The sequence below is a fragment of the Balearica regulorum genome, chromosome 14 (assembly GCF_011004875.1).
Source record: "Balearica regulorum gibbericeps isolate bBalReg1 chromosome 14, bBalReg1.pri, whole genome shotgun sequence".
In the NCBI taxonomy this organism is placed as follows: Eukaryota; Metazoa; Chordata; class Aves; order Gruiformes; family Gruidae; genus Balearica; species Balearica regulorum.
This window is the reverse complement of record NC_046197.1, coordinates 4,143,890-4,157,116: the sequence shown is the minus strand read 5'-3', so window position 1 is coordinate 4,157,116 and position 13,227 is coordinate 4,143,890. Positions and strand designations below refer to the sequence as shown.

The 13,227-nt window shown below is 37.4% G+C and overlaps 1 protein-coding gene across 1 annotated transcript in view; it reads right to left on the bottom strand.

Moving 5' to 3' along the window:
* Positions 1–9,007, bottom strand: part of LCP2 (lymphocyte cytosolic protein 2) — a 32,470-nt gene extending 23,463 nt beyond the window's left edge. Inside the window, exons 1-3 of the mRNA XM_010301870.2 lie at positions 8,717–9,007; positions 5,125–5,187; positions 1,378–1,424 (exon numbers count right to left, since the gene is read on the bottom strand). Of these exons, the coding sequence (XP_010300172.2) occupies positions 1,378–1,424; positions 5,125–5,187; positions 8,717–8,794 (188 nt within the window). The 5' untranslated portion in view covers positions 8,795–9,007. The remainder of the gene's footprint in view (positions 1–1,377; positions 1,425–5,124; positions 5,188–8,716) is intronic.
* Positions 9,008–13,227: the final 4,220 nt, after the last annotated feature.

Below are 13,227 nucleotides of genomic sequence, written 5' to 3'. Positions count from 1 at the left end.
GAATTTGAAAGGAAAATACCAAAAGTTCTCACAATTAGAAGTTCAAACAAGGAGAACACAAGGCAATTTTGCCAAAGGACTGTTAAGGAGGGACAAATTATCAGAGAATTACAAGCAATGTGTTTTACAGTGTGGTAAGATGAGTTTTTCACAGACAATCTGGTGTAACTGTGGGCCCTCAGTCTCAGTAACCATAGTTAAATGTTGCTTTTAATTGACAGTTCAAAAATACTTCAGGGCATCTTTTGTTTTATAGCATCTGGACCCCCTTGCTAATACATATACACCACCAATCCCTATTATCAGGAAATTTATTGTGTGAAAATACAGATATGATCTTAAGAAACATGTCATGCCTGAGGCTTTCAAGTTCAAGTCCTTGCATATCTGATCCAAACAGAGGTATCCGCCTGCCCTCAGATCTAGCCACCAGCTTACCCATAAGCACATGAATGTGACAGACCACACAGGTATTTCAAAATTTTTCAGTATTTTTAGCTTCACCAAAACCTCTTACACAAGCTCTGATGCTTCAGAAAAGGCGAAGCAGACTGTATCTCCCATAGCAAAAGCAAGATATACATAGAGGGAGTGAGTCTGGAACTGGGAAATGAGCAACAAAGAAACAGCCATGTTGGAACAACTTGAGTTCCTTTTTTTTTTCCTTCCATACATTGTTTAGAAGACCACAAAGAGACACCTTGTGTCTCATGGTTAGGAATCTTCTAACTTCCAGCTTAAATATGTCCCAGATAACTCATAGCACAATAAAATCTTGGGTTTTTTCACCACGAAATATTAGAAGCAGGTAATTTCTCTCTTATTCAGTATTGACTTAATGAGATTATTGTTCTTCACTTAGTAACTTCTATGTAATTATGAAAGCTATTCAGATAAATTCAAAACTTTTTCAAGGCCTAATCCACAGGAGCTAAGGAAGGCTATTTAACACTGAATCAAATGTTCCAGACTGATTTATCTTTAACACCTACCTAAAGGAAAAGCACATGATGAAAATTGCTTGGGCTCAACTGTTGTGTACATGCCTGAACATTCTTTTTCCTTTGAGCTAAAGTCAACAGTTAAATAATACTTTGAAGGTAATACTCACAAAAAAAGTTTAACTTTTATGTAGCTGCTGTCAGTCAAAGAATTTATGGATGAGGTCAGACAAATTTTTTTGTATTATAACATTGTGCTTGAGCAGTCATGAAAACATTCCTTTTATTTTGGAACATTTTTCTTTTTCTCTCAGTACACTGCAATAAACAGGTCACTAACTAATCACTTACAAATAGTTTGCCTGATATTTACTGTGAGTTTTCTCTGCAGACCAGCTAAGATAATTTTTAATGTTAACGGTTTGGCTTTACTTACGGCACTCTGAGTTTGGGAAATTTCTGAATATCATTTTCAGACATGTTCTGAAAGGAAACACATGGTATATATATCACAAAATTGTCCATGAAACACCCTGTGACTTACAGAAGTTTGCATATTCAAAAATGCAGCATGAAATTTCAACTGTTAGGAGTATAAAGTGCATAGAAAAGAAATGCAAGATAATAGCCTGCCCATCCCATGGCCCATAAGAGAAGTGAACCCATTTTAATAAAAAAATCCTCTCTATTTTTTCTGTTTTGCTGGATGTTGGTTTTTACTTTATGTTGCTGCCAGTTGTATTAAACTAGCTAGGAGGTTAATAAACATCATGTGAATTTGTTTACACACAAAGGACTTCAACAAAATAATCACATCAAACTTCAAAGACAAGTGTTTCTGTAGCTAGAATGTTTTATTGATAGCTTGTTAAAAAGATCGGTAAGGAGAAGTAAAATCTTAAACCAGCTCCTACCAGATGAGAGTTGAGTAAATTTGTTTGTTTACCAGCAGATGAGCCATTATTCCAGAATTAATTTCAAATTAATGGGGCTCTGTGCAAAGATAATTTATTTTTCTAATTTGGGTTCTAATCCAGGTCTTTGTTGGTGTTATATTGTCACATCGACATACAGGCAAGGTTAAAATCCCTGCTCTGCTTTTAAAAAGAACTGGAAATAAAACCCTCTTCTGCAACAGCTTTCTCCTTAGAGATTTTCAGAGATATCTAAGCTAAAGCAGGTGAACAGGCAGTAAACCATTTTTAAGTATTCTATTTAATTTAATTTTTTTTTCTTTTCATTCTCTTGCTTTCTGAATATTGCTTTTCACTGTGCATTGCCATCACCTAGCATACAGGAAAACATATCCTCCATGTATTTATTATTAAAGAAGTCTTGAGATACTATAATTCATTTCGGTGGACAGTGTCAAACAATTAATACAGAGCTACATCCTGGTAACGTCCAGTGCTACTGATTGTGGGTGTGAGCTCAACAGAACATGCATGGTCTGCTTGGAATCATCAGCAGTGACATTCTTCCTGGCAATTTTGGAATTATGCTTCTCACAGTAAATATTTCAGAATATTTCAAATGCTTTTTTAAACACTTGCAGCTTTAAGGCAATGTGCAATGAAATGTCCTTTATAAAGGACTGTTCTGGTAGGGACGGCAAACTTCTACCATGGATTCTGATTTTATGCTATTGTGTTCCACATCTTTTTAGTATAGCTAAAAAATACGGTATTTAAGTGACTTCAGAAGCTAGATCTATTGAATTCCTTCATGTCTGCATAGTGAAATCAGGCAGAGTTGTGCATGATTGCAAAGTTTCAGGGTAAAACTGTAAGTTTTAAAATAGAGCACAATTTGCTGGAGTTTTGTATTTTATCTGTAACATCACAGTGTATGTAAAATCACATGTTCTAGTGGCGATGTAGCTGGAAAACTCCTTGGACTTAAGAGCAGCCTTGGCAGCCTAACAAAAACCTTTCTAGAAACTGGGATGGGGGGAGAGTATTTCTTCCCCCTTCGGCCATAATAAAGCAATTAGGTTGCACATTACTCCTGACCTGAGCTGAGATTTGCTAAATCTTGAGAACTTTACCCATGCTCCTGCAGAGACACTTGGCCCCTCTCTTCGTCCATCATGTGCAACTCCAAGTTTAGGACAAACTAGAGCATTATGAAAACTTTTGAGAAAGTGTTTTGTTTAGTTAATCACAAACTTTGCAAACTGTCTTTGGAATACGGATGGTAGTCTGGTTCTGTCTGTCTGTCTTACTGCTAACAGTAAGAAGTTTCTAATTACGCATTGGTTCAGAATGCTAGCATTGATTTTTCAGGACAGAACAAATCCTATCCGTGTTTTCCAGCACTATTTTGCCTCTGGGAGTACTCACAGGCGTAAAACACAGAAAAAATGTACTCCCTTTATGGAAATGTCCTGCAGGATTTACTGAAGAATCGTAATTTTTTCTAAAGACTTTTTAAGCTTCTCTCTGGAATTCTATTCTGGTGATAAACCTGACAAATATTATGGGTTTAAACTCTCACAAAAGGGCAATGTTGCCATTTTAAATATTGGAGAATTTTATTTGAATAAGTTACATGGAATCCCTCTGGTTTTATTCCTGCTACATCTCAACTGGACTTTCCTTGGGGTAGTCTGTAGATACAGAAATGTGACTTTGAAACTAGGATGTTATTCTGATGAATAAGACAGCAATATTTTTGCAGTCAGGTTTACCGTATAGATCTGACAATAGATACAAAACCTGCAAAGACTCAGTCTTAACAGTTTCTTCTGTGCGAATGTAATTTGGCAGTTTCCAACAACTTACAAAATGTAAAAAGATATTTCTTAGAAAAACCATTCATGCAGAGAAGCATTTTTTTTTCAAGTTTGTGTTGTACTCTAGAATATTCCACTTACAGTCTCCTTTTGTTGTTCTGTTTAACAGGTGAACCTTGAACCTTTTTTTGCATTATACAATTGACAAGTAGGTCAAAAGCTTGAAAAAAAGTCTCAGGAGACATGAGCAGCTGCTTGCTTACTTAATAGAAAAACATCCTTTGAATCTACTAGGATGCTTCTGAAGAATTGCTGCACTCTGAGCTGTGTATTTACAGAAACACTCTGGTAATAATAAGAAATTATAAAAATCACTTAGGAATCACACACTTCTTGCTCTTGTTATTTGTGCCTCACAAACTTCCAGAATTTCATAATGCTTCCAGAGCCAGAACCCCCACTCCAGCCACAGATCCTTAGTGCTTAAGCTAAGGAGAATCTCTTAGGGGTTAGTAGGATAAATCCTATGACATACATCTGAATAATTTTGACTCCACCCAGTAGGAGGGAGGTGTAATATCCTGCTCTGACAAAAGGTGTTTGAAAATTTTTATGTTGCATTTCAATGAAATGACAAAAATCTTGATACATTAAGACAAGTTAATAAAACATAATGCTTTAGAAGAGGTATGCATAGATTTCCCCACTATGACTAATTACACAGATGATCAAAATGACTACTTTTGGGGAAAACAGAATAGGTAATATTTGGAAATAAAATGGAAGTAAAATGAAGTAATAATAAAAGCCCTTACACTTCCCCATGGATGTGTATTTAAGACCTGAAAACAGCCACTATGTCAATGGAAGTTGTCAGCTTTTCTAAAGTTAAGCCAAGTTGTTGGTAAAGCCTGGAGCAATGTTGATTTAAACCCACTGGGACTTTGCTTACTCGTTCTGGTGCTCTTCAAGTTCATTGATTTTGTGTATTGCTGCAGAAGAAATCTAATGTTAACTATAGAGGCATGAAATAGTGATTGTAATAGAAAGCTATAGTCATTCTGACCAGGTCCATGTCTTCTTTAGTAGGAGAAGACTATTACTACAAATACACTATAAATCTGAGTTTTCTGTAGTTAGTATTTGAAAACAAGCACTTCCTATAAAGAGAGAGATTAATTCAAGAAAAGACTGTCATTTTATAACTTCCTTGTTACTTTAAAAAATACTAAAATACATGCATATTAAACAACATGCTTGGGTTCCCAGCATTCCATATTTGAAGCAAGATGTCTGGCTGGTTTTACCAAAGGCATTTACTTCTCATATTTATACCTCAGTAACCATCTGCGAGCTAAGGACTTTGCATCTGCCAATGCAAAGTAAGGAGGAGTTGAAACAATCACTTGATTGGAATTTTACAGGAAGGAGTTTTACAACTCTACTTACCAAAAACCTTTGTCCATTTATGCTGTGCTTTCTCACAACTTTCTCACAGTCCTTATACTTTAACTGTCAATGAAAAGAAGATGATTATTGCACCCTACATTGTAAGAATGGATTAAGACGCTTAGACATATGGCTAGCTTTGAGTAGATGCTTCGAGTTACCTTTTTTAAGCTAGAAATATTTGGAAAATAGATAGTTGTGGTACTGACTGGGATGAACTCTTGTGGAAGACAGGAAATACAGCAAAAACCTACTATCTTGGAATACTGAAGCCCTGATTCCAGTTGCTGAATTAATGTTGTGATTGAAAAGCTTCCTCTTCTGGATGGAAATTTCACTTGTTAGTCCTGGAAATCATCAGTAATATTTGGAAAGCTTTTCCACGATATTATGTTTTACAGTAGCATCTAGGACAAAGGCATGCATTTTAGAAGTTGATCACATACATAAGAAAAGAAAGCTCCCAGTCCTACCAGGCAAAAATTTACCAGTAATTTGGGGGACTTAAGAAGGAAAGAAGGAAAGAAGGAAAGAAGGAAGGAAGGAAGGAAGGAAGGAAGGAAGGAAGGAAGGAAGGAAGGAAGGAAGGAAGGAAGGAAGGAAGGAAGGAAGGAAGGAAGGAAGGAAGGGAAAGAGAGACACCTGAAAAACTAGGCACATTTAGCACGACATGACTCTTAAAGATTTCCAGTGGGTGTCTTAAGTGGTTTTTTTTATTTGAATAGTAATAGCATAATATGAAAACACAGCTTATCTTTTTGATCTGGGTAGAATGTTTTTTTTTCTGTTTCAAGCTGATCAAGTCCATACCAGAAGGAACTCAAAGAGCGGGCAGACAAAGTGACTTTTTTGGAGCCTCCAAGACAGAAGAATGGCTCTGGTCCTGCCTGAAACTTTAGTTAGTGAAAGTTATGCAGACAAATGATCCTGTGGTGCTGGGATAAATCCCCTAAAGCAGAGAACACCTTATAGGGAGCATTATATTCTTTCTTAGTTCTATCCTATTTATTCATTTTAAGGAGTAATCTTGTAACTGGGTATTACATGAGAACAGATCCTGAAAACATTTGAACAGCTGAGAGAATATTTTTAGGAGCCACCTTCAGTTACTCATATGCAGAAACAGACCTACTCTGCTAAATATTTTAGCAGATTCAGACTTTTGCGCAGACTGAGGACTTAATCCTGTAAATAACATCTCTTTTATATAGTGAGCGCTATCATGACATTACCAGCACAAGTCTGTATGCAGCAGTGAGCAACTGCTATACTCAGTAGAACACTTCAGTGTGACTGAGACCTGATCTCATTCCGAAAGTAATTGATGAAAAATACTGTTTAGCTCTTTAAAATAACCCTGGGGTTATTACAAATATGAACAGCTTTGCTTTTTCTAAAATAAATTTAAAGTCTTTAGAATTATTTGAAAGTTTAGTTCCTTATTGGTCCTTCCCTATTTTGAATGCATGGTTTAAATTAACACAGGCTTTAAGTTAACACACCTAGAACCATGTTATTACTAAGTATGAAGAATTCTTATTTGACAGAAACTGAGGACTTTATTCATGCCAGTAAACATCATAGTATTGTTACATAAATTACTGATGTTAAGCTGGCTGAATTTTGCTAATCTGAAGGTGTAGGCTAACAATGAATTGGCAAAAATCTTACCACTGCCCTGTGTCATGACCAACCACTTCAGATGAGAGAAGATTTGCATGTGATTTTCCTTTGAAAATCATCCCACAATTATCTCAGTTTAGAGGGGAAAAAAAAGAAAAAATTGCTTGTCCCTCTTGGACTTGAATCCTGGACTTTGAACATATGTCTGCAGGCAAAATATATTAGTCAGATGCAAATAAAGCAGCCCTAATGGTATGTGTGAGGGAAGTTGTATGAGTTTATCTGGGGAGAAGATCTGGTCACTTGTGGCAGTTGCCCAGAGCTGGCTGACTTAGGCTGACATTATTGTTTTACACAGATGTCTCAGATGACTTGAAGTAGCTTTTGCCCTAATTCACCTCCCCAAAAGTGGAATGCCAAGATTATCTCTATTATGAAGGGTATCTGGATCAGTAGAGGGGAGGTAGTCAAAAATTAATGGCACCAGGCCCAGTCAGTTATGACAGAACTTACAGTTAATCCTTTTATCACTGTTAAGAATATCATTATCAACTCTTTCAGGAAGCCATTTCCCCTCTTAGTCTCTTGGAAATGGTGATCCAAACCACCATGCACCAAAGTTCTAATGTTTTTCCTATTTGTCTGAAGCTGCCTGTTGATAATGATCTCATCTGTTCCATCTCTAATTCTTCATTTCATTTTCCTGTGTCACTAACCCCTGCACCCTAAAATTAGAGGTTTGCAAGTAGTTGGCAGTTTCACTTCTCTGGAGATTTGGTAGACATAGACTTTGTGTGTGATCTGCTTATCTTTATTAGCTAGTTTTGCATTCTAGTATCAAACTTGCCTCAACTCCCCAAAGAAAACTCTCACAGTGTTATAGGAGCTGTTGAAACAATAAATTTCGTATGATTTCAAAATGAAGCCCAAACTGTTCCAGGTTTTACAAGTCTAGTCTGACAGCTGTCTTGAAAATTAACCAGCTATGCTGGCATTACTTGAAAATCTTCCCAAATCTTCTGATTGATCTGAATGTTACATTCTAGACTGACAGTTTTGGACTCTGGGAGGAACATATTCAGTTGCAAAGCAGATGAAGCAGGCACTATCTATCTCTGATGTGAATTGAAAAATGAGCAATTTACAGAGAACACAGAGAAACGAAATTTGAGTAAAATCAGCTTAGTTACACATTCCTGAGTGTTTACAAATGTGCCAGCTTTGCTGTGCAGAGGCTATATACTGGCAGTGAATTCCTGTATTGCCTTTCAAAGTATTTGTTCAGTGTGAAAACTCCTCTGCATTGTAAAATGAAATTTATAGATCATCACAAGTGAAAAAGGTGTCAAAAGAAACAGAAGTTCCTAGCTACTCACACAAGGTAATGTCAGAAAAAGTAACATTTACAGGAAAAAAGGGGTAGCTAGTAATCTTGAGCCATGAGTTTTGCCCAAGAATTTTTAGAATAGGAAAATCAAACCAAAAGGTGAAAGGTTTTTCCAGCTGAGCCTAAAAAAATCAGGAGTTTGTATATCCACAACTGTGAAATTCCTGGCTGGGTTCTCATGGATGTGATTACCAAAGACATTGAGAGGCTTATTTGTGAACATTGAGCAATTTGAAAAAAACTCTCCTCTGAAAATCATTAAAGAAGACCTAGAAAACTTGTAATCTTCACACATTAATGCCTTTTGCAGCTGTTAATATATGTTATATCAACATTTGTTGTAGTAAAGTGTATATTTCCTCTGAAAAGCCGTGAGTTTCTCTTAAACCCAATTTAAAACACACTTTCAAGACTCATTTATAGATTTCACTGGCAGGTTTAGCTCAGCTTCTTAATTGTCAGTGGTTTTGCTTTTAGTTTTGCAGCAAGGTTTGCCCATTATAAAACACGTACATTTAGCGCAAACAATGTTACGGTAGTTTGCTCCTCCATCGTACAAAGACAAAACACAGTTAAACTTACCATCCTAAAATATTCTGCTAAGTCATCTGCATTCCACGTAACCACGTCTGAACGGTAGGGAACGTTTCGTAAATCCATCGTAACTTTTCTCCTCTAGGCAGTTAGAGAACATTCATAGCAGTACTATCGATGAAACAGCCATATATTCCCTGCGCGTGATCACCTCCAGTGTGTCCAGTAATTCCTTGCCTAATACCCAGCTGCTTCTGTTTAAGACTGTGTTGTTTTGGTTTTTTTTAATTTAGAACTACGTTGTTAAGACATCCAAGAGAGACACTGCTTCCTCTAACACAAAATGGTCTCTTCTCAGAAAAGTTGTCAGCTAGTCAGCCTTACCACTTCCTTTGTCTGAATATAAATAAGTAAACAAGGAAGCACAGCAAAGTGTTGAAAATGTTCTGCCTGCTACATATAAGTAAGCTCTTATGGACCCTATTTGCTTGTAATTTCATACATAAATATTTACATATTTACACATTCTGTACAGTATAAAAATATTGTCATATTTTGCATAGACAACATTGTCATATTCTGCATAGACGTTGGTTACCGCGTCTGTGCAAGCCTAGCCCAGGCAAGCCCCCCTCCAAAGAAGAAAATGTTCACTTAAGAGAAACTTCCTCAACTTACCTCACTACCTAAAGTGTCACCTTATCTTTCTTTGATTTGTACAACAATGAAAGGTTATTGTTGGAGTTGTACATAAGGAGGCATGCATGAATTAGAGATGGAATTACAGTCAGCATTCCTTCAAATAAGGAATCTCTCAGTGAAACTAAAAAATGGACAAGCTTAGATGAAAAATTATTACATTGTCATTGTTTCAGTGCTCCATTTTTCAGCTACCTCTAATGAAGATTTTTGTGTCTGAAAAAGAATCCACAGAAGCATAATATTACTACAGGGACATGATAGACTGCATCTGTCATGTATAGCCAATTCAGACACCATCCTATCAGTAGGTCCCTTTGGTGAGGCTACATTTAGTAATTCCAAATGTGCTCATTTTATTAAAAAAGCCAGCATGTCCATTCTCCCTCCTCTTACTGTGGAGCTTCCTCCCAAAGTTGTGCTAGTACGAATGCTTGAGGTCACTGTTCACATCTGCTCCAGCAGACTGCACAAAAGGTGCTATTTTGTGAGCTTCCTCTATTAGTAAGAGTAGATGCATAGTTCTGAAGCACTGGAAAGGAAAGTTTCTCTTCTTTCTAATGAAATGCATCACTCTTGTTATTTCTAGTCATTGAAGACCTTCTAACCTTGGGTCTGTAATTTGCAAGTGCATTGCATATGAGTGCATGTATTTGAGATCATATCTACAAGTCTCTATAATATTGTGTATAAGAGCTTTCCTTTAGAAATTCAGAGTCTGGTTTAAAGTAGCTTACTTTTTCTGGGGAGATTTTGGTAAATGATAGCATGGTATTTAAAACTCTAAAACTAAACGGCTGTAGCAGCTGTTCTAAACAGTGTAGCGTGTATCAAACACATGATATAGCTGTGGTTTATGGGTTTGTATTTGAAATGACCTGTATGAATCATCTGAGGCATGTACTGACAGTATCACAGAAATATCATCACCTCTTCACTGTAAATCTAGGGAATTAAATAGGACTAAATTAACTTGTGACAAACAATCCCCAAAAGAGAAGTTGTTTTGGTGGTGTTTTATCAGCAGCGGTAAAGGAGAGATTACACAGCATACATCTGAGACACCCAATCACACACCATGTCTTTCAACAGAGAAACAAGTTTCTTGCAGTACAGAGACAGGAAGAAGCCTGTGCTATAACTTATAATTGTTCGTTCTATTACAGTATTTCTAATCTAATTTCTATCCCAAATCCAGTGTAGCAGCTCCAATTTCAGTTGTATTATTCCTTATTTGTATTAATATAAAACTAATTAGTCTGGTCAAAGTTTATCCTGATGATGTTATAGAAGAATCATACCATCACATTTATTCTGATGCTGAGACAGGAGAAAAGCAGTCACCTTTAAAGTGAGTCTCCTAGTCTAGAGAGCAACTAACACAGAAATTCTAACACATTTATCTAATCATTATTATTTGCTTGGATCCTGTCTATGTCACCATGAGTACATTATAGCTACATGCATATTTCACGCATTTTGCAAAACCCAGCTGCACACATACTTGAGCTTTGTCTTTGTCTAGAACTTCTTTTGTAATGTGATAAACGCATAGGATGTGGTGGCCAAGTGAGGCTTGCTGAGGATCACTTTGTATTTTCTACATTTGACTTTTCAGATACTCTGCTAGATTAGTCTTAACAATTTTAAATTGCATTTCCAACCTATGTAGGTATTTGAATGTATCAATGGAAAATGTTGTTCATCTTGCAGATAACCATGTATGAGTCATGGCCTCCAGTCCCTATCAGACTGCAGAGAGTTGTTTTGAAAGATGCTTTTAAATGTCTGTCTGTGTGGCCCAGAAATGCAGTGTGGCGAATCCCATGTTCCACAGAAGGAAAATCTTGATCTTGCACAAAAGACTCCACATTATTTCCTCACTCTTCTAATGGTTCTCCTGTTCACTTTTCCAGTGATTTTCCCACTTGTTTATTATTTCTTTCTCTTTTCAGAGTTGCTATTGTTACCTCCAGAATTAGTATTTTCTCCCAGGTGCTCCTGTTGCCTCCAGTGTCCTCTGCTCAGACAGGCAATTCCAACACTGATGGTCACAAAGAAAGGAAATCAAGAGAGAAAAAGTTGAATGTGCACACTTGTGCAAGCCCACATGCCAGAATCTCTAGTCAGATTTGGGTAGGAATGTAAGGGAGGATGTCGGGGAAGCAACCACATCTGATTTTTACAGAGGAAGACAGAAGCAGGGATAGCATTAGGGTGACACTCCTGACTGTCTGCTGGGAATGATCACATGCTTTGAATCTTAGTATTCAATCTTATATTGCAAGAAATGAAGACACAATAAGTAGGCAGCACAAGATACATCTATTCCATAATATAATTTGTTATATACTTCAGTTGGCAATTTTCCATGAAATGGATTTTAAGTTCTTAGATTTTCAAATGCTGAGAAACATTGACATTAGAACTATTATCACATGCATGCCTTTTCTGTTGTGACTTTTTTTTTTTTCCCCTCTTTTTAAAGAATTAGGTCTTTTATAGTTGATGCCTGCAGTGGTACAACCTTCATATAAAAAATGTGTCTCTTCAAATAACGGCTGCCAATGGCACAGTTCTTTCAGATGTAGCGATTGTCTGGTGACTGATCTTTGAAAATGTGAGAGTCTAACCATTTCAGGCACTGCAGGAGGGAAATTCACACTGCCCACATTCTGCTGCCTTCAAAGAGCCTCAATATTTTCCATTTTCTCTCACCTTTCTGGTGGTCTGTCCCACAGCACCCTGTTCTAAGTGAAGCCAAGGGCTTACTTTGAACAGCTTTCAGAATGGCTTATTTTTCTAGAATAACTCAGTTTATGTGTCTTTTCTTTCCTAGAGCGAAGAAAAAAAGTTCAAACTTCATAAGAATTTAGTCTTCACATTCATCTCAGTCCCGAAGCAACGTGGATCTTTATGCCATGTTTTTATTTTGCCCTGCCCATTTTTTTTTTTAAAGACTTGGGTACTTTATTCCTTTTATCCTGGGACGATTTACCATTGCCAGCCTATATATGATTTCATTTTTATACCCTTTAAAAATCACCGTGGTGTTATATATTCTTTGCTGTCTTTAATAATCACTGAGCCACACTTTGTACTCCTCAAATGTTCTTATCCATTATTTCCTTAATTCTTGTAGTCAAGTGTTAACCTTGACTTTGCAATGTCTGTGCATTAATACAAGGTCCAACACTGAGTCTTTGCCAACTGAAAAAAACTCTTTTCATAGAATCCTAGAATGGTTTGGGTTGGAAGGGACCTTAAAGATCATCTAGTTCCAACCCCCCTGCTGTGGGCAGGGACACCCTCCACTAGCCTAGGTTGCCCAAAGCCCCATCCAACGTGGCCTTGAACACTGCCAGGGATCCAGGGGCAGCCACAACCTCTCTGGGCAACCTGTTCCAGTGCCTCACCACTCTAACAGTAAATAATTTCTTTCTAACATCTAATCTAACAGGTCATCTAATCTAATCCATCTAAACTGACCCTCCTCCAGCTTAAACCCATTACCCCTTGTCCTGTCACTACACTCCCTGATAAACAGTCCCTCACCATCTTTCCTGTAGGCCCCTTCAGGTACTGGTAAGCCCCAATGAGATCTCCCCGGAGCCGCCTTTTCTCCAGGCTGAACAAGCCCAACTCTCTCAGCCTGTCCTCATAGCAGAGGTGCTCCATCCCTCCAGCCAGCTTCGTGGCCTCCTCTGGACTCTCTCCAACAGCTCCATGTCTCTTTTGTAGGAATGGAACTACAAATCTGCCTCACCACCTAGTGGCTAAGTCACAGACCGGCACCAAACACTAACTAGTGACTGCTGTTTCCAGGAACAGGGATGGACACTGAATTGCTGACACTAAAC